Source organism: Beta vulgaris, chromosome 5 (genome assembly GCF_026745355.1).
Source record: "Beta vulgaris subsp. vulgaris cultivar EL10 chromosome 5, EL10.2, whole genome shotgun sequence".
NCBI lineage: Eukaryota > Viridiplantae > Streptophyta > Magnoliopsida > Caryophyllales > Amaranthaceae > Beta > Beta vulgaris.
In genome coordinates, this window is record NC_079206.1 from 15,207,756 (window position 1) to 15,229,817 (window position 22,062).

General features: G+C 34.4%; 2 protein-coding genes and 1 non-coding gene across 4 annotated transcripts; 2 read left to right on the forward strand and 1 right to left on the reverse strand.

Moving 5' to 3' along the window:
* The first annotated feature begins 404 nt into the window (after window positions 1-404).
* On the forward strand, window positions 405-6,156 carry LOC104892962 (MND1-interacting protein 1). The gene is made up of 2 exons (XM_010678987.4): window positions 405-2,604; window positions 5,390-6,156. The coding sequence occupies exons 1-2, from the start codon at window positions 910-912 to the stop codon at window positions 5,894-5,896; spliced, it is 2,202 nt and encodes a 733-aa protein (XP_010677289.3). The 5' UTR covers window positions 405-909; the 3' UTR covers window positions 5,897-6,156.
* Window positions 6,157-18,003: 11,847 nt separating this feature from the next.
* On the forward strand, window positions 18,004-20,997 carry LOC104892961 (aluminum-activated malate transporter 12). 2 transcript variants are annotated; one of them, XM_010678986.4, is made up of 6 exons: window positions 18,007-18,607; window positions 18,754-18,894; window positions 19,005-19,277; window positions 19,811-19,923; window positions 20,017-20,160; window positions 20,259-20,997. In XM_010678986.4, exons 1-6 carry the CDS (start codon window positions 18,301-18,303, stop codon window positions 20,910-20,912), a joined length of 1,632 nt encoding a protein of 543 aa, XP_010677288.2. In that variant the 5' UTR covers window positions 18,007-18,300; the 3' UTR covers window positions 20,913-20,997. The 2 variants fall into 2 exon arrangements, with proteins under 2 accessions (XP_048500788.1, XP_010677288.2); XM_048644831.2 differs by lacking the exon at window positions 19,005-19,277 and having other exon boundaries at window positions 18,004-18,607.
* An 89-nt stretch (window positions 20,998-21,086) lies between these two features.
* TRNAC-GCA (transfer RNA cysteine (anticodon GCA)) lies at window positions 21,087-21,158 on the reverse strand. Its single transcript has one exon. It is a non-coding gene; the product is annotated as a tRNA-Cys (tRNA).
* Window positions 21,159-22,062: the final 904 nt, after the last annotated feature.

The window sequence follows — 22,062 nt, forward strand, 5'->3', positions numbered from 1 at the left end:
ACAATGGATATTTTTCTTTCTTTAATAAAATCCCATCTTTTTGGAGGCAAAGTCTACGAGGATCAAGATGAATTTTCTACAAGTATAAAAATACAATACAAATTGTACTTATATGAATGCGATAATACTACGACATATGAAGAATTCTAATACTCACATAATAGCATCTTACGATGCTTAAATTTGCAATTTTTTATGAACATTTTGAATTTTCATTATTTCATGAAAGCAACTCATTCTAATCACTATCTTATACACAAATTTGTACATGAATAGCTATTTCTATTAATCTTGCTTTACTAATCAATACTAACTTTCATCTTCATATCAATCATATGCATTTGGTAACCAAATTCCTTCCAATACACCTTTGCCCCTTCATTCACCTTCGAAAGTACTTTTCTTATACCCCCTAAAAACACTGTTGATTTTTGTTTATTAGATGTGTAATTTCAAATTTTCTTTCAATCAACCTAGTATCCATTTTGATTTAATTATTCTCTTTTTACACTAATTATAAATTTAATACCAGCAGTCTCTGTCACCAACCCCAATATATTCGTGTACTCTCTCACACTTCTGCGGGTTTTGTTCATGCGCAGCTTCATACAACGGACCACAATAAAGCTTACGTTGGATCGTCAATCCTCTCATATGTGAGTTCATTTCTCATTCAATTGAATTTACCCTAAAATCAATTCTCACCCTTTCATTTATTGATTTTACCTCTTTAATTCCATTCAACGTTGCATCAAATTAGAATAGAATTCAAAAGAAATTGAATTTTTTTTCTTTTTGATCGAATCTTTATTATACAGCAGAGTATTTTTTTTAGCGTTTCTTACTCAGTCTTATAGTGGGGTTTATTCTTCTTTTAAATTTATTATACGTTGTTGAAAAATAAAAAAAATGGGTTGTACTGTGAGGGAAAAACACATTAGAACAAGTAGAAGATCACGATCAATGAAACCCACAAACACAGATGTTGATAATCTTCATCATCAAAGTGTTATTAATGAAAGAACTTCAGCATTGGCTAAATCTATGCTTGAATCTGGGTTTAAACCTTGGACTTATAACATGGGTTTTAATGATTCTGTGCAAAATAGTGCTTCAAACCCTAATAACCCAGATTCTAGCAGTGCCCAGAACCCTGGTTTTGATGACTGTGGATGGGGTTACTGTACTGAGGAACAATTAGAGGAAATTTTGTTGAAGCAATTGGAGTTTTTGTATAATGAGGCGGTTTCAAAGCTCGTTGCGTTGGGGTATGATGAGGACGTTGCTTTGAAAGCTGTGTTGAGGAATGGGCATTGCTATGGTGGTATGGATGTTTTAACTAATATCTTGCATAATTCATTGGCATATTTGAACAGTGGGTGTTGTGGGGATGATGGCGATCATGAGGAGTCTGAGCTTGTATTTACGGATTTGAGGCAGTTGGAGGAGTATTCGCTTGCGGGTATGGTTTGTTTGTTGCAGCAAGTTCGCCCCCATTTAAGTCGAGGGGATGCAATGTGGTGCCTCCTTATGAGTGATCTTCATGTGGGTCGGGCGAGTACTATTGAAATTCCTATGCTTCCCTCCCCTGGTAGTGTTTGTGGAAGTGCTGTGAGCAATGTGGAAAGTGTTAGTGACAACGCCTCTAGTTCTGGAATTAGCGTCTCCCCTGGATTGTGCAAGTTCCATGGGGGTTGGGGTTTTGGAAATGGACCCAATTCGGAGCATCCTGTTAATGGAATTGGTGGGGTTTTCTCGTATTCAGAAGCTAGCATTCAGAGAGAGATTGATTGTGCCAAAAGGTTCAATCTCAGCCCTTCTATGAAGTCCTTGTTGAAGAGGAATGTTGCAGCTTTTGCTGCTGGGTTCCGCTCTAAACAACAGCTACAATTACAATCTCAACCTTGCACCAATTCTGCAGTAAGTGGAGACTCTTCAAAAGGAACTGTCCCGGATGTTGATGTGCCAAGTGACCCGTCTGTTGAGTCTAGTGATAATAACCAAGATATTGTAAACTCTTTGTTGAATAAATTTCGAGATTTGAATCTTGATGAGAACTTAGAGTGTGTTACAGAGGATCAGAAAGATGAGATAATCTTGACTTTGTTGCATCAAGTGAAGGATTTAGAGAAGCAGGTAAACGAGCGAAAGGAATGGGCTCATCAGAAGGCAATGCAAGCTGCCAGAAAACTTAGCAGTGATCTGACAGAACTCAAGATATTAAGAACCGAGAGAGATGAGACTCAGAGGTTAAAAAAGGGTAAGCAGACCCTGGAAGATACAACCATGAAGAGGTTATCGGAAATGGAGAATGCTCTAAGAAAGGCTAGCGGTCAGGTGGACCGTGCAAATGCAGCTGTTAGACAGCTTGAGGTTGAGAATGCTGAGATCAGAGCAGAGATGGAGGCTTCTAAGTTGAGTGCATCTGAGTCAGTCACAACTTGTTTGGAGGTCGCAAAGAGGGAGAAGAAGTGCTTGAAGAGACTTCTTGCTTGGGAGAAGCAGAAAACAAAGTTACAGGAGGAAATTGCTGCTGAAAAACGGAAGATTGCTGACCTGCAACAGCAGTTGAAGCAGATTCTTACAACTCAGAAGGAAGCTGAGGTGTGTCTACATGTAATCATTGCATATATTCCTGTGATCTGTTTTTATGAGCACAATCATTTCTCTGTGTACTTCTGCGCCGAATACTCTCTATCAGTGCAAATGATATTGCTGTCATGCCATGCCTTCTTAGACTCTCTTGATAACTTCTCAAGGTAATTTAGAATACGTGGGTGCAGTCATGGTGCCATGCCATGCCTACTTAGACTCTCTTGATAACTTCTCAAGGTAATTTAGAATTCTCTATTTGACGTGGATGCAGTCATGGTGCCCTTTCATGCAATAAGCTGTCTCATTCCATGTCACTGATTCATATTGTTCCAACAGCAGGAGACTTTGTGTAACTTCATGGCCTATCGTCGTTGAAATATTCTCGTCTGTTTCCTTTCTTTAGCTGATTTGGAATCCAGTGAGCACAGTCATACTACCTCTGTTTTTTTTAGATGGATGGGGAACCTTGCTAGTGTTAGCTTTATGATGTCAAATGTATAACTTTATTTCCTACGTCTTGGCCTGTATAACTTTCTTAGGCCATTCCATATGTGAATAGTTGACCATTGTGCATAGTGTCCTTTTAGGTATGTTAATTTTTTTCTTTAAAGATTCCTCCCTGTTTAGTTTGGAAAGGGCTGCGTGGAGTTGGCGATGTTCGAGATTGTGACAAGAAATTTGTTCATCAGAAAATAAAATAAGCTAGTATCCTAGGTCTTTGAGCTATGATTTGAAATCATAGGTATCCAAGGCCTTTGAGCTAGTATCTCAGGCCTCCGAGATTCTGTCTTGTGTGTAGACCTAATCTACTATAGGTATGATTTGGATTCAGGTCCAATGGTGGGGAGGGTGACATGAACCAGATTTTCTTCCTTTATCCACGAAATCATGAAGAAATTAAGAACATATATATAGCTTTAGGGCTAAGATTCAAGTGACCATAGCTTAGAGGGAACTTCATAGCCGTTCATATTGGGTGACACCCTGCAGGGTATTGTTTGACTTTAAACTAAGTAAGCATGAGGCCCTTTGCATGCCGAAAGTAGTGTGTAATATAGGCACATGTTGCTCAATTTAGCAGATATTGGATGTCATGGATAAATATCCTTAATTTATGTGTAATATTGTAAAATATCACTTATTATGAGGTGGAAGGAGTATATGGCAAGTATATTTCGGGTACCTGGTTATGAACACCCCTAAATTTGCAACAACTTCATTTATTTGTTATAAATGGAAGGTAAGTGCATATTAGGGACAGCTGTGAAACGTTTACGTCGATCTTATGAAATGATCAGTGGTTGGGTAGCTGAAGAAGTGTTCTAAATTGAGCTTATTGTGAAACAAAGAACTACTTCTTATACCTATTTATCCAGGGTGAATTTTGCTACTATATATTATCTTTCTTCAAAAGTGGTAGCATTAAGTTAATGGAGGACTGCTTTGCTAGGTATATTAGAACAATGGGGAAGTGATGGTAATAGTTGAAACTTATAGGTACTTGGGGTGACTCTCAAATAGGATGTTACCAAAATATGAGACTATTATTCAGCATTTTTGAGAAATGTTAATTTTGTGTCTTTGAGTATAGGTTAGTTATCATTATACTATACAACATCATTTGCTTCTCTTGAAAACTTTCTTATGTAGAATGCAGATATTGAAGATTCATTGAAATATTGTCTGGAATAAAACTTTGTTCAGGAAGCCAAGTTGTGCGAGCATTTAAGTTTCTGCAGTTATATAGGGAATTGAGAAGTTCATATAGAGTCTTTTTCTACTATTACTATTGTCATAATTAATTGATTGGGTATGCATTTGAGGCTCTTATAACCTTCCTGTGTTTTGATCCCAGTCATCTAGAAGTTGGAAATCTTGAAGTATGTATGTGACTTGTTAAGAAGTGAGTTGAAGATAGTGTATTGGCCAATTTATTTGGGAAAAACTTAAATCCTACATGTTCCGGAAATGAGAGGATGGGTCCGTTCTATTTTCTGTGTATTTTGTTGATATTGCTAGGAAGCTAGCTTGTAACTACAGCTGTGTACTAAAATTCAAATGCACATTAGGAAACAATGTCTCCGAATACCTCAACCAGAAAGAGAATAGAGGTAAGGTGGCTGATTCAGTACAAACTAGTAACTTTTAGCCCTACATATTTCGAATACTCTTCATATTTCTTTCTTGTGCATTGTTCTTTATTTTCTAAATAACCAGCTGTGGCTCTCCTGGCATATTTGGATTAAAATGATTAAATCATTCTGGAGATCAATGTCTAGTTTCCTGCACTTGGTTTTGAATGCTATGCTCCTCGGACTCTTCATTTTACCTCAAACATCCGTCTCGGATCCTTGACTTTGACACTTCATTTTGGGCCAAAATCATATAAATCTTTAATAAAATAACCAATTTAGACACTTAGGAACATACTAATTTATGATACAAGTACCAGAGTCACAAGTAACATAGCTTTCGATATACTAGTAATATATAAGCGGTTTTGCTCTTCAAGTTCAAGGTGCCAACTTTACCATTGGATTTAATTATGAATCAAATGATTTTCATGAAGGCACTGTGAGTACATCAGTCTGTTTACATGTACTTTATGTTATCATGTGTCGATATGTCCTTGTTTAGTTAGTTAGTTGATATATTTGGGCCTTTCTTCTCCGTATTCCCTTGAGTGGATGAGGTACATACCCCGTCCATGCTTGTTATGTAGCTCAATTGTTCATCTCTGGCCGAAGTTTGCGTAAAGTTACTATGGACTTATGTTTCAAGTATATCGTGGCAGGCGAAGTGGAAGAGGGAAGTCAAGTACAAGGAAGTTGCAATGACTCAGGTGGAGGAAGAAAGACGTTCCAAGGAAGCAACGGAGAGTAACAACAAGCGTAAGCTTGAAGCCTTGCGCCTAAGGATAGATATGGACTTCCAGCGTCACAAGGATGATCTCCAAAGGCTGGAGCAGGAACTCTCTCGCCTCAAAGCAAATGCACAACTACTTATTGAGCCTCATGATTCATCAGATGCTTTTGCTACAGAAAATCCTGAAGCAGCAAAAGATCAAGGGGAAACTATTGCAAAGCTTCTACGGGAATTGGATGAACCGGAGAAGGAAGGATCAGAGAGAGAGTGCTTGGTGTGTATGAAAGAGGAAGTCTCTGTTGTGTTCCTGCCTTGTGCACATCAAGTGATGTGTGCCAACTGTGGCGAGAAATATGGTAAGAAAGGGAAAGCGACTTGTCCTTGTTGCCGGTGTCCCATTGAACAAAGAATTCGTGTTTTTGGCGCGAGCTCGTAGATACAGAGCACAGTTTGTGGTTGTAATTTCTTACAGCCCAGCTTAAAACTTTTAACATCCCAGCTGTATGTAAATAATAAGGGGAGGGGGAACCGTGCTATATGCTTCTGTTTTCAAAGTATGGAAGCATTTAAATTAAAAACGAAGTGAAATAAGTCACTGGGAAGGTGATTCGACATGAATCAGTAAACTTTACATGGTATATATTATTGTAGAGCCCTGTTGTCTACATAGATATGAAAAGGGAAAACTTGTGCTAACACTCTGATGGGCAAGTTTTTATTACTTATTGGTGGGTGAAATTATGGTTGTGATTTTTTTTGACTGATTTAGTCACATGCATGGTGATTGCTATTGCTCCCTGATTTACTTTCTCATGTAAAGTTAGTAGTTTATCAACGTACTCGTGGAGATGTTTGAAACCTTTTATTCAATGATCTTGCTGAATCATGTAAGCTCTAGTAGTTAGAAAATAGAAACCCAGAAAACAGGTGCTGCGGAGGTTTGAGCTTGTTTTGCAATTGTTTCCAGGCTTTAGCCATGACATTAGAGCTGATAAGTCGGTTAAAGGGGTCCTGTTTCTTGTTCTCAAAACAATTGCATAATGACATATAGAATTGATTGAATCAGATGGGTCGACTTCATTTTTGGTGTTTCTCTTGGTTATATCATTGTTCATGCCCCGTGTGTTAGTTCAATGGTAATGTGTCGTATTAGAGATTATCACGATTAATGAAAAATAACTAGTTATTAGGTATGGGTTATGTTCCGGCTAAGAAAAAATTTCATTTATTAATATGATACTTCATGATAATAACACTAAGGCTCCGTTTGGTAAGGCGTAAAATGTTTTTTAGGAAAACTATTTTCCTCTATTTTTAGTTTTACATTGTTTGGTTGGCAAAAGAGTGTAAAACCATTTTCCTTTGGGGTAAAATTACTCTCTCAATGATGGAAAACCATTTTCCTTTCAAAATGAAGGGAAAACTATTTTCCTTATCACCCTTGTATACTCCTCTCATTACCTCCTTAATTTCCCTTTCATTTTCCTTTCATTTCCTCATTTTTCTTACATGTAACCAAACAACGGAAAACTAATTTTGGAATTGTGCTTTCCATTGTAAATTGTTTTCCATCAAAATCATTTTACACTGAAAATATTTTACGCCCTACCAAACGGAGCCTAAATACAATTTAGTCAAGTGGTTAAAACTTTAGTATATGTACTTGAGGTCTCGAGAATCAAACGTTATATTACGCAATTTCTAATTTTTTTTTTATTGTACATGGATTACATGAACTAAGACTCTCTAGGGAGAGGGGCAGAGCGCCAGGTGGCTCAGTTTCTTGTTTATGCACGCCTTTTAATATATTTATATATATATAGATATGTGGAAACATGTGGTCGCTCTCGTTCTTTTTGCTTCTTTTCTCACGTCCATCTTTTTGTTAATCACTCTTATTCCTCGTCCTCTGCTCTCCATATTTGAGATTTCTTGACAACGTCTATGTGCCACGTGACACCCTCAATCTGCCATCAAGTAAGGATCTCCGAAGATTTACTATATGTTCTAACATCTTTTAGTGATTTATGTTTCCACAAAATTATCGATATGTGTTGTAATTAGTAATGCGGCAGTTAATTCTTACTTCCAGCCATAAGCTTTATCTTTCTTATTTGATTTCTTTTTTTGCAGTCATCCCTTGCTCCATCTCTTCTTTCGAAATTCACCATAATCGTTAGAGTCATCTACTTCGTAATTAATGGAGTTGCGTTATAAATTATTCTTGATGCTAATCAAATCTTATTGTTGTTGTTCGAGAATACGAATTAGGAGATGGAGTTCAAAGGTCAGATAGCAACACCCATAAAAAGGTCAGTGAAATTATTAATCATAGCACAAATTCCTTTGCAGATATAATTTAATTCAGTTGTGCTTTTATGTGTCATGGGGAGCCTTTCCTCTTCCACTAGAATTTTGTCGCGTGTGCAATGATCCAACAACAGACTGGTCATAAAAAAAATATAATGATGTCTTGAATAGACCAAATGACCTACTAGTTGTGCTTTTATGTGTCATGGGGAGCCTTTCCTCTTGCACTAGAATTTTGTCGCGTGTGCAATGATCCAACAACAGACTGGTCATCATATTTTTTGAAAAAAAAAATATAATGATGTCTTGAATAGACCAAATGACATACTAATAAGAATTAAGATACATTTACCACTACACCAAGTGATATATAATGTAATTATTTTAAAATTAAATTATCAATAGATGAAATTTTTTTAAGTACCCAGAATATAGCCCGGGTCTAAAAACTAATTATTTCCCCTAAAACTATATGCAAAAGAACCGAATAAACTAAAAAAGAACGGAGGGAGGATTTCAATCAATAATACTTGAAGATCTGTTGCCGCTAGAGGTGGGCATGGGTTGGGTCCGCAAGCGGGCTGGCCCGGCACGAGCCAACTCGAGGTGCGACTCAGCCCGTTGCCACTACGTGGGCCGCGGGCCTATCATGGTCAAGAAATTTTATTTTAGGCCCACACCGGCACAACCCCGCCTAGATGGCCCATGGACCGAACATTCATTTCCTTTGTTTTTTTAGCCTGAAACTGTAAAAAAAAATCCAAAAAAAAAACATAAAACACGGGTCAGGCCTGCAGGAGGCACGAGCCCGGCTCGCGGGGAAAATCTGGAAATTTCAGGCCCGACCCACCACTCTCCCAAAGCCCGCGAACAGGCCTGATCCGGCCGACGCCCAGGTCTAGTTGACGCTTTGCAGCATCTATACAAATATATTAAAAGGCGTGCGAAAGAACGTCTATGTGCCACGTGACACTCTCCTCAAATTTCTAATGCAAATGCTTTATGTTCATGTATACTCCTAACTTTTTAAAAAATGTTTAAGTGTAAGGTATCGAACATGTGACCTTTGAAATGAAAAGTAAGAACTTAACCATCAATACACTATGACTTTGTTCTTTAATGTTTGAAATAAAATATGATAAAGTCTTGTAATAATTGTAGTTAACTAAAAAGACTTAACAAGTATATACTCTCTTCTTTTTTTATTGCTACATTGTTGTATGCACAACCATTTATGCAATGTCACTTTCAAGCTTTTTGGAGTGTGTTTTTTGATCCATTTAATGTTAAATAATGAGAAAAAGTGAAAAAGTAGTATTTTTGGGTCGAAAAAGAGAAAAACAAATATAAAAGTATCAATTTATGGTGGGCCAAATAAGAAAAATGTAGAAATTTTAAAAAATCAACCATTTAAGGAAAATGTACCAATTAAAAAAAAAACGGAGGGAGTACATCTTTAACAATCTTATTACGTAACTTCCAACATAATATTGATATCATATTCTCTTACCACAATTATTTTTAACATATTGTTTTCAAACTCAAAGTTTTCATTTTTTTTATTTATCACGTCGTAACGTAAAATTTTCAATTTCGTAATAGACAAAAATTATGAAAAGTAGCAAAATAAAATATGAAATAAAAAATAATGCCATTCATTCCCTTGATGGTGGATAGCCACGTGGTTGATTTACTGCGATGACAGGTGGAAAAATAGAGGGTCGTTGGCGTCGTTGCAATGATTCTTCGAAAGGAGAGGTTGAGAATGCACGGGTTAAGAAGTGAAAAAGGCAGCAAGATATTGTATATATGTAGCAAATTTTTAAATCTCATATTCTTTGTAATATACGTTGTAATTTATCAATGCTTTATATTACATCTCTATTAATAGTCGTAATATTTTGATTTTCATATTATCAATACATAATTTTGAATATAAATATTTCTAACTATTTAATGTGAATATTATAATAAGTTGAAATCTTGTAAATATCATGCTAAAGTTTATATTATATACTTCCTCTGTTTCACAATAAGTGAAACACTTTCTTTATTTGGAATAAGCACAATAAGTGAAACCAAGCTCCAAATGGTAAAAATATTCACTCTTATTACAAATATCTCTATTATATAAGAGAAAGGGAGAGCAATGGTGTCCTCTTTTGTAATGCCTATTTTGCTCCATTCCCTTTCTAAATTACAAAAGGAATGTTAAAATCAAAATCGACACTCAAAGAAAACTACCGAAAATTAATTTACAACACTCACTCACAAATCACTTAAAAGAAGAAACTTTACAAATCACTCATACAGTTGAGAAAATTACGTTATAAAAATCACGTAAATCTTTCAAATAATCAGGAAACTTTATTAAAACTTAAAATTTAACATAAAACTAAAACTAATAACCTAGAACGTCAATACATACAAAAACATTTACAAAAATTTACTTACAAATCACTATTCTCAAGAACCATTCACAATTAATGGTGGGTCATGATAAAAAATAGAGGTGTATTTGTAGTGAAATCATAATTTAGAAGTTAGACAAGGAAAAAAATTATTCACTTTTCTTATAGTGTTTCCTCTATATAATGAAACTTTTACATATATTTGGACCTATCTTTTTCTATTATATAATAGCGATTAATTATCAAGATAAAAAGGTTTATGTAAAATATCATTCAAGAATTAAAGTACAACATATCTCTATTATATAAGGGAAGGGGGAAGCTATGGTGTCCCCGAATGAAGAGACTATGCTACCCCCTTCCCATTCTAAATTACAAATTCACTTACAAATCAAAGGGGTCTGAACAAAAATACCAAAAATATAATTATAACAATCACTCACAAGTCAACTAAAATCATAAAATTGCATAATTTACGTTATGCAAATCACTAAAATGAGAAAACTTTATAAAAACTTTAAAATTTACTTACAAACAACAACCTATGAAAAAATTGACTTGAAATCAAAGTGTCCACATTCTTTACAATTTATGAAGTATTGTAATGAATTCAAAAATCAACTAAAAAAATTATAATATTAGAAACATAAATAAATTCAATAAATTTTATATTTTGTTCATAGAATTTAACTTTGAAAAGTAAAAAATAAAATAAAATAATGGTGTGAGACTTAAGTGACAGAAACTAAACCAATCAAATTTTGCAACTAAAAACAATTATGTTTCGTATGTCTAATATTCAAATTTTGACTCTTATGCCGAAGAAAATCGAGTTTTTGTTTTGAAAAAAAAATTCAAACACGCATCGCGTGCAAAAAATTCAAGTACCACCTAAAAGTAAGAAGGGACCACAACTTCAATACTTCTTCACTCTACTCTATTCTGATCCCAACTTTCTCTCTCTAAATTCCTTGGTAACTCCCCGACCACTTTCTCTATGTTTCACTTATTGTGAAACGAATGAAGTATTAGTTACAAATTCTTGGTTAAAAAAAGTCGGATCGGATTCGGAGTCGAATGTTAGGATTTTAAGTCGGATCAGATTCAGAGTCGGATGTTCGAATTTTAAGTCGGTCAGATTTGGATTTTCGGAGTCGGACTCGGATTTAAAATCCGACTTCTTGTAGGGTCGGAGTCGAATTATGTATAATCCGGTTCAAGTTCGACCCATTGCTATCCCTAATACATAGTACAAAAGTCAATATGTCATACTTATTAAAAACTAAAGAAGTATTAATTTAAATTAAACACAAAACTTGCATAAAGGATCCACTTGCCTGGAACTTCTCTCTCTTTCCATTGGCAAGAATCTCCAATATCCTCAATATTTATGCAAGATTCTAGTGTTATATATTGTCATATATAGTGACATGTAAACAAGTATAAAACCCTAGCCTCCTTCTCTCCCCTTAAGAAAGGGGGTTGAATTAAGTGTACAAAATTATTTTAATATGTTCATATTACTAGATGAGACTTTTGAAGAACACTAGGGGAAAAAACAGAAAGGGCTGCGCAAGAAGGGCTGCGCTTTTTGTAAAAGCGCAGCCCTACTAGTGAAGGGCTGCGCTTTTTTTAAAAAAGCGCAACCCTACATAGCAAAAGGGCTGCGCTTTTTCCTAAAAGCGCATCCCTTCCGTAGGTAAGAAGGGCTGCGCTTTTTTAAAAAGCGCAACCCTTCTGCTATGTAGGGCAGCGCTTTTTAAAAAAAGCGCAACCCTTTTTGAAAAAATTTGAAATAAAAAAGTTCGCGGGCTTCAAATATTAAGCGGGATTCGTCAAATATATTATCCCTCATTCTCTCTCCTCTCTCACGTCCCTCATTATTCCTTTCCTCCTTCTCTCTCATCCTCTCTTCTCTCTCAAAAGCTCCCATAAACATTTGCGACAAAAACCTTGAAATGATTTGCACTAAACATGTCGACGGAGTCCGATTGCCTATTGTGATACCTTTTCGGAAGCGGAACAGGCCAACGAGTCAAACTCACCGCTATGCTGTGACATTTAGGCTTTTTAAGCCATCCGAGTTCGTTTAAGCCTCCAAATAGGCATTTTAAGTTTTTCCGAAATTTTTTTTCCCTTAAATTATGTATTAGGGTTTTGTTTCATGTATTTAAACATTATTAGGTTAATGTTTGGAGGTAGTTCTTGTATTTTCAGAATCTTAATGTTCTTGTATACTTCTCTTTGTTTATATATTTTGATTAATGTTCTTGTATACTTCTCTTTGTTTTGATTAATGTTCTTGTATACTTCTCTTTGTTTATATATTATGATTAATGTTCTTGTATACTTCTCTTTGTTTTGATTAATGTTCTTGTATTTTCATCTTTGTTTTGATTAATGTTCTTGTATTTTCAGATCTATAATTTCTTGTATTAGTTTTTGTTCGTTTTTTCATTTTCGTTTCATTCTTTTTTTTTTTTTTGGGTTTAGTATTTTCATTTTCCTTTCGTTTCTCTTCTCTTCTGTTTAATTTCAGAAAATGTGAGATTATCAGTAAAAATGTCAAAAAAAAAAATTTTTTTTATTTTTTTTTTCGTAGGAAGGGCTGCGCTAGTTAGGAAAAAGCGCAGCCCTTCTGAGCTAGAAGGGCTGCGCTTTTTCCTAACTAGCGCAGCCCTTTTAGCTTAAGGGCTGCGCTTTTCTAGCGCAGCCCTACTTAAAAAGTGAAGGGCTGCTACTGAAAGGGCTGCTGTCAAAAAGCGCAGCCCTACATGCCTTTTTCAGCGCAACGCTTCTTCATTTTTCCAGTAGTGGAAGTAAAAAACCCTAACCTCCTTCTTTCCCCTCTCTCCTCGTTCTCCTCAAAAAACCATAATCCTTTTCTTCTAGTATGGGGCTGTCATCATTCATTCGACGGTGGTAAAGCCCCTAATTCTTCTTTTTTCTTCTAGTTTTAATTGTTTTTGTTATTAATAATCTTTATATTTTCTCTCTTTTTGAGAGTTCTCGACCCCATTTTTGGTTTCTTACTCTCCTTTCATGGGAGTTGGAAAACTGAAAAATAAAGGAAATAAGGAAAGGATATGTAATAAATACACGTTATTTCTCACCCTACAGTAATTAGCTTAGCGGTAAAGTCTGCGTGATAGAATGTCTCTTTGAGACAAGGCCGCGAATTCTACTCCTTAGAGGAGTTGTTTTTTTTGTGTGTGTTTTCTTTTGTTCTTTTTGCATTGCTTTTTTTCTTATCTTTTGTTACTAAAGGTCTAGAGCTTATATTTCATTTTTTTTGGTCTTCTATTTCCATTTTTTAATCCTCCTTTTATTAATTAAGTCTCCTTTATCTATAAATCTGACCCTCCCACCAAGTATTAATACGTCAAAAGGTAATGAATCTAGGTTATGTTCCGTTCTCTTCCCGTTCTCCAATTAATCATGCACTGAGTGAAATACTATTTTAATTATTTGATTCACTGCTCATATATTTATATGATATGTAATGAAAAGTGTGCTAGTTGCTAATTTTTTTTTTCATTGGTTCATATCTAAGATATATAATTACTTTCAACACTTAATTGATAGTTTGATTTAATGAAAATTGTCTTAATAATTGATACTCAAGCGATAGTTAGTTTTATAACTCTATATTTGTTCTGTAAGATATTGATAATCTCTTGTTAGTATAATATTTATAATTTTTTGTTACAATGTAACCAAGAATGAAAGCTTTGTTAGATACAGTTGTTGAAGGTTTTCCTTTTTATTAAAAACTGCAACTGTAGATAGTAAAATGTAATTTGAAATTTATGTTTACTCCGAACCCACGTGGCTCAATTTCTGGATCCGCCACTACCCAGACTATGTCAGAATGATAGTCTTCTCTATAAATAGCTACATGATTCAGCAAATACAAGGGGTTGCTTTGTATTGTTCGATTTAGTGGTTCATTACAATTTCTTCGAAAACGAATTTGATTTGATCTTTGTCTGATTATATCTTGTTTTTCTTTAATACTTATCGTAGATGCAATAAAATTTCTTTTTTTTTAAAAAAAAGTATATTTTATCTAGAAGCCTAGAAGGTACCTATATACGTGAAAATATATCAATTTATCGAGAATTAAAATGTAAATTTTATACTTTTTGGTCAAACTATGAAGTCCATCTGTTGTATAGTAAAGCAAGCATGCAAGTAACCCCTGTTGTTGAACAAAAAAACCAGACAGCACGCATGGTATTGGTAGCAACTAGCAATGTGTTAATGTTAAGCATCAATAAACAGGGCCTCGTGTACAAGAAAGAAAATGGTTAATGAATAGGGTGAGAGAAAAAGATGAAGAAAGAGAACAAAAGAAAAAAGAGGTTTGACTTTTTTCTTTCATATATAGCCAGTTTTGATGTAGGTTGAGGTCAGAGGTCAATATCTGTTACTCGTGAAGCTTGCGCTACTGTTTTTTTTTTTTTTTTTTTTTGATCCATATGAGCCACGAAGGTGGTACAAAGTACAAAGAAGGGGAGGGGGGGATTCGAACCTGTGACCTATCGTTCACAGCACCTCAATCTTAACCACTAGGCCAAGACATCCTTGGTTAAAAAGCTTGCGCTACTGTAGTTGTCATATTAATGTATTTCCTTCGTCTCATAATATAGTGCTCACTTTTTATGTTTTATGAGAATGGAAGAAATTAGAAAAAATAGTAGGATTTTTAAAAAATTATATTTAATAAAGTATCTATCTTGGTACTTTTGTCTTGGAATTAGCTCTTTATTTTATTTTTCCTTTTAAAAAAATCAAAAAGCAATGAATGTTTGTTGGAATGGTGAAAAACAATAAATAGGGACACATATTTTGAAAGAAAAATAGGGGTATTTTGGAAAGTTTGTGTAGGAATTGAGGATAATTTAGTCCAAACAAATTAATAAAAAAGAAAACAAACATAACATTTTGGGACATCCAAGAAGAAATGTGAGCACTATATTATGGGACGGAAGAAGTATATAAGAATAATCAGGCTTGCTTTGTTGGGAGATTACAGCTATGTTCAGTTCAACTTATTTTTGCTTATTTCAGATCTATTCAGATCAGATCAGATCTGATCAGAAAAAATAAGTTCAGATCAGATTAGAAAAAATAAGTTCAGATCAGATCACATCACACCAGATTAGATTAGATCATGCTTATATTAAAAACTCATTATTACTATTAATACTATTATTTCCAAGTACATTTGTTCAAAAGGATTATTATTGTTGTTGTTGTACTTATTAATTATTAATATTGATAATTATTATTAATCTCATTGTTATCATTATAAATGTTATTGTTATCATTATTTTAAGTCATTTTATTGTTTTTAAATAATAGAATATTAAAAACCACTTGTTAAAAGATTGACCAAAATAAGAAATATAAAATATGGTAGGTCAAATATATGACAACGAAACTACTAAGTTCGGATTACATTTCAAAATAAGCTAAGTGCGAGTTATAAATTTAGATCCGGTATACCTCTTTCTACCGAATTCCAAATCTCTCTAGCTATTTGAAGTTGCACCCTATCCATTAGTATTAAAAAAGAAATTAATAGTAGTACTTAGGTAAAGTTTCATAGTTGTTTGTATATCTTATTTTATTTTATATGAAAAAAAATGAGTTAAGTTTGCCGACTTCTTAAGTGTGAAACATTTTTTTTAAGGAAAAGTGTGAAATTTTTTAGAAGTGCTCTTATAAATTAACGACTTGGGTTATAGAATTATTTTTAGTAATAATTATTATTAATATGATTATAATTATTATTGTTGTTATTATTATAATGATAATAATAATAATAATTATTATTATTAAAAGTTTGATAGAAATAATATGATAATATAGTAATACTATAAATAAGATCTTATAATGTATTGCATAATAATGAATTACAAAGTAATAATATAATAGTAATAACATATTTTATAAAAGATAAGATCTTGTAAATCATATCAGAAAAAATAAGTTCAGATCAGATCAAATCAGAAAAACTAAGTTCAGATAAGATAAGATAAGTTCAGATTAGAAAATTTCAGGTGAACTAAACATAGCCTAAATTTGGTAACTTACAGGTCACACTCTGTTTATGTAATGTACTACTCCCTCCGTTCTCTTTTGTTCTTTCTATCTAGAATCTTGACACTATTCATAATTAAAGAAATTCTTCTAAATTATTTCAACATATGATAAAAAAATAGTCATGTGGGGTCTTGTTTGATTCGTCTTAAGGAGCACTTTATTATTATTTAATCGTTATAATTTTTACTAATACACAATGAAAGAAATTTAAGGTCAAAGACGTGCATTGATGAATGTGAAAGTCATAATAGGAAGAAAAAAAAAGAAATAGAGGGAGTACAAATTAAAACGTGCACTAATAACATAAAACACTTATAAATTATACTCCCCCGTCCCAGAATATAGTGCTTGTTTCTTTTTTACAAGGTCTCTAAGATATAACTTTGACCTTCAATATCTTCAATTTTGTATTGATAAAAAATATAAAAATAAAGTTGATATTATGAAAGTACACATTGTGACAAATCTGAGAACGAAGATCTCAAATGAGTTTTTTTTTTATATTAATGAGAAAATTTGGTCAAAGATTTTAAAGTTTGATCCACCAAAAATGAAATATGCACTATATTATGGAATAGAGTAGTAGTTAAAAGTATATTTTTTCCCATTCCGGGCTCAATCATAAGACCTTAGTGAAAGCCTAGTGGTTAAACTACTACTTATTATTGATCTAATAATGTTGCTTGTTAAATTATGATTCTTCATAGGGTATTGTAATTCTCACCATGGTGTGTGAGCGTAGCAACTAATTTACATTTTTCCAGTATAGTTTCCCTATTTTGTTCAAAGTTGTATGATTACTCTTTGTAGATTCATGCTTAAGCAACTTCGGACAATACTCAATGTAGCATATTTCTTCACTACGAGAGACAGCTTAAAGAAATCCGTTTTATTGATTTTAAGTCAAGATGGAGAATTGTTATGTGTCTTGAATCCCACAAGAAACCAAGTATTTTGGGTGTGGGTGTGCATGTTAAGTACTCGGGCGAGTTGTGGAGACCGAAGTAGGAACCATATCCGAATTACCAATGAAACAAAGAAGATATTTAGATCGACCTAGAAAAGAAAATGTGCAAATTTTTTAAAACAAGTTAGATCGACCTAGAAAAAAAAATGTACAAATTTTCAAAAACAGGTTAGTATTTAGAATAGAAAATGGGTATCTTTTAGGCTCCGTTTGGTAGGGCGTAAAATGTTTTTCCGGAAAACTATTTTCCTCTATTTTTAGTTTTACATTGTTTGGTTGGCAAAAGAGTGTAAAACCATTTTCCTTTGGGGTAAAATTACTCTCCCAATGATGGAAAACCATTTTCCTTTCAAAATGAAGGGAAAACCATTTTCCTTTATCTCTCTTGTTAACTCCTCTCACTACCTCCTTACTTTCCCTTTCATTTTCCTTTCATTTCATCATTTTTCTTACATGTAACCAAACAACGAAAAACTAATTTTGGAATTGTGTTTTCCATTGTAAATTGTTTTCTATGAAAATTATTTTACACTGAAAATATTTTACGCCTTACCAAACGGAGCCTTAGTTTAGTAGGACTCTAGGAGTTGAAAAAAATTTGGCTTCTTTTCTTGTTTGACTTCCCTAAAGGCTAAAACTACGTACCTACTGAAAACAACCACCCTTATTATCAAAGCCATACTCTTAATGAAAGGCATGTGAAATTGTGAATATCATAGAAAAGAAGTATTAGATCACTCTCTTGTTCACATAAAGTAACACCATACCTTCCCTCTTAGTATCAACACTTTGTGACACTCATTAAAACTCCAGAAACTTCCCAAAACTCTCAAGTCCACTAGCCACCCAATAAAATCTGCCACCCACAAATAACCTATATAAAGACACTACAACTTAAAATGATCCATTAACAGTGATTAAGATCTTCATGTTAATATTCAAAAGTAACATCTAAGCATAGCATTATAAGCCACTTTAATCATCATTTTGTTTGTATTGAAGTCCTCTAGGGAGCAAACTAGGTCCATTGAGAAGTTGTGTATGGAGCTTACAAACATGGAAGCTAAAGCAAGGGATCCAGTTTCGAGGCAGGCGAACGAGTGGAGCTCCGGGAAGGGTAAGATGGGAGTCTATAAAGAGAGGATGATGAAGCTTGGAGGTTTAATATGGAGCACATTTTGGAAAGTGGGTAGGGAGGACCCTAGGCGGCTCATCCATGCATTTAAAGTGGGGTTGTCATTGACATTGGTTTCGTTGTTGTATCTCTTGGAGCCTTTGTTCAATGGCGTTGGACAAAATGCTATTTGGGCAGTCATGACTGTTGTAGTTGTGCTCGAGTTTACTGCAGGTTAGTTTGTTGCTTGATTAATAGTAAATTATTTTGAGTTCTTGATAGTGTGATATTAAACAATAGGTCAGTATTTAGATTTATGTCAATATGCGTATGTTGGTGTTCAGGAAGTTTATTTTTACTTGTGAAATGGTTTGATGTAGGGGCAACATTATGTAAGGGATTGAACAGAGGACTTGGGACAGTCTTGGCAGGATCACTGGCATTTTTTATTGAGTTTGTTGCCAATAGATCTAATCATGTCTTTCGCGCCATTTTCATCGGATTTGCCGTATTTTTGATTGGTACGTAGCCACGTAGGTTATTCATATCTCCAATCTTATGAACACTTTCATCTTTTTTACAAGTTTACTGAATAGTATTCCCCTTGTGAATTGTGATTTGATGTTGGCAGGAGCATCAGCTACATATATAAGATTCTTCCCATACATAAAGAAGAATTATGATTACGGAGTGGTGATATTCTTGCTAACCTTCAACTTGATCACGGTGTCTAGTTATCGTGTCGATGATGTCCTGCATATAGCGCAACAACGACTCTATACCATTGTCATGGGATGTGGGATATGCCTCTTGATGAGTCTTTTCATTTTTCCAAATTGGTCAGGGGAAGATCTACATAATTCTACTGTTTCCAAACTTGATGGCCTTGCTAGGTCTATTGAAGGTAAACAGAACAAAGAGGTCTGAGATGTATAACTTGTGCTTTTATATGTGATATGTGAATATAGTCATCCTCGTTCATTAATCGAACTCAAGACAGAATCCGAGCCAAAAACAATCCAAGTTGACAGGTTACTATTAGAGAATTGTGAGTGTGACCTGAGATCTCTATCTAGGGAAAATTTTTATGGGTTCACGGTCACATGATTAATGAAAGTTGAGCTTTGAAGCCCTCTTTCTATATGCATCATTAGAACAACATGATACTTCATTCGAAAATAGTAATTATCATAAAAACTAACTTGGGATGTCCTAAAAAAATTTACCGTATATCCTAAATAGAAATATTATTATGTTCACACTTCACATATACCCCTACTGGCCACTCATATGAACTATGAAGGACAATGTGACAATTTTGTATTTTAAACAGGAGTACCCTTTTATTTCTTTTGTGGGCTTAAATTTATTTGTATGTTCTTAATTTTCATCATATATGGAGCAATTATAACAATGTCTTGTACAAAATGAATGCAGCATGTGTGAACCAATACTTTTGTGACTCCAATTCAGAAGATTTAGAAGACAATTTATCTGACGGCCCCATTTATAAAGAAATTTTAGATTCAAAATCTGCAGATGAGGTCCTGGTAAGATGCACTAAAATCTTGCTTCAACTTACCTACAGGCTACAACAATGGTTGATAATTTGATATGAATTTAACTTATATGGTAATTTTCAGGCCTTATATGCAAGCTGGGAGCCTCGTTTGCCAAGACACTGCTTCAGATTCCCATGGAAGCAGTATGTTAAGGTAGGAACAGTTCTTCGCCATTTCGGGTACACCATTGTTGCTCTGCATGGCTGTTTGCAGACTGAAATTCAGGTAATGCAATTGCACTTCTTTATTGATTCATACTACTTTTTGCTTATTTGTTCTTACCAATTCTTCTCAATAATTGTTCTCCCTCTTGAATCATGTAGACTCCAAAAGCAGTTCGTGCATTATTCAAGGACCCCTGCATCCGGCTAGCAGCAGAAGTCTCAAAAGTTCTTATAGAACTTTCGAACAGCATAAAAAACAGGCGTCATTGCTCCCCATCTATCCTCTCAAACCACCTCCATGAAGCATTACAAGACCTTGACACCGCCTTAAAATCTCAACCTCGTCTCTTTCTTAATCCCACCCTTGATAGCCAGAATCCTACTCCACCTAATTTATTTCCCTTAACAAAGCTCCCAACAAATGTTGCCATATCAAGTTTTAAGACCGACTCTTCTGCCCTACTCGAGTGGAAGAGTAAGCGAGATCAGAAAATTGCTAGTGCTACTGAGGCCTTAACACCTAAGGAGAAAGACATTGTAGGAGACAGAAGAATGTTGAGACCTACATTGAGCAAGATTGCCATCACAAGCTTAGAGTTTGCTGAGGCACTCCCATTTGCAGCATTTGCATCGTTGCTAGTGGAGACGGTTGCTAGATTGGATCATGTCATCGACGAGGTAGAAGAGCTTGGGAGGATAGCTCATTTTAAAGAGTTTAGGCCTGGGGATGATATTGTTGTTAAGTGTTGTGATGATGATAAGCCTGTTGCCAATGGATTGCTTAATCACCTGTCTTCCCATGGTTTTGACTGAGAATAAATCGATTTGTACTTCATTTGTGTAGATTTAGCTGAAAATTGTGCATGTCATTAACGATTACTAGTGAATAATTTGTTAATTGGTAGCAAACACATCAAGTTTTACACCTAGATTTCATCTTGTACAAACAAGGAGTATAAAAAATGCCAAAAGAAAAAAAACAAACATAGGGCCCAACCGGGTTCGAACCGGTGACCTATTGATCTGCAGTCAATTGCTCTACCACTGAGCTATGGACCCATTGTTGAATACTAACAAAATCAAACTTATTTATATGATTAATCGATTTGACCATTTACTAGTGAAGCTAAAACTAACACGTCACGTATACTTTGTTAATTTTTTTTTTTTTTTTGATAGGAACAACATTTTTATTTAGAGTTCAAAGTAAAATTAATAAATCCTCTTCAAATTATTGATATATAGGCATTTGGTTCATATAGTGATATGAGTTTAGAATCAGGAATGAAATTAAGGTGGTATGGGTTTGGAACTTGATACCTAATACCATGTGTTTGGTTTTATTTGGGAATGAAATTTTTTCTTCTATTTAATACCTAGAGGTATTAGTATGAGCCAAACCCACCTCCCCTTCAGTTTTTAAACCCCATACCTTATGGGTTTGAGGTATGGGTTTTAAATTTATCAAATTATTAAACAAACACAAAGTATGAGTTTTGCTCATTCTAAACCCATACCTCATACCAAAATCATATGAACCAAACACTCCCTAATGGGTTTGAACTTAGGCAGTGCTGCCGTGCTGGAGCAGGAATCCAATCAATTCTTCCACCTAAATTAATGAATTTGAAAAGTTACAAACAAAATTTTAGAAGATTTTTTCTTGACATCGAAAAAACGTACATTGATTAAAAAACGAAGTACAACCTATTACTAATACAATCATACAGAAAATAAAGGAAAACCTACAGGAGCTTTATAAGCTCTTACAAGCCCTAAAAAACAAAGATAAACAAATTCGATAAAGAGTCGCTTTTTAAGTAGGGCGCCGCTGGTCGATGAATGTGCTGGTGGAGTCAATATTCTGATGATTGATGGATGTGGTAGGAGAAACAAATGTCGAACACGATCTAGACAACGAACCAAAGACAAGATTCACATCTCGCCCCATGAGCAATTCCAA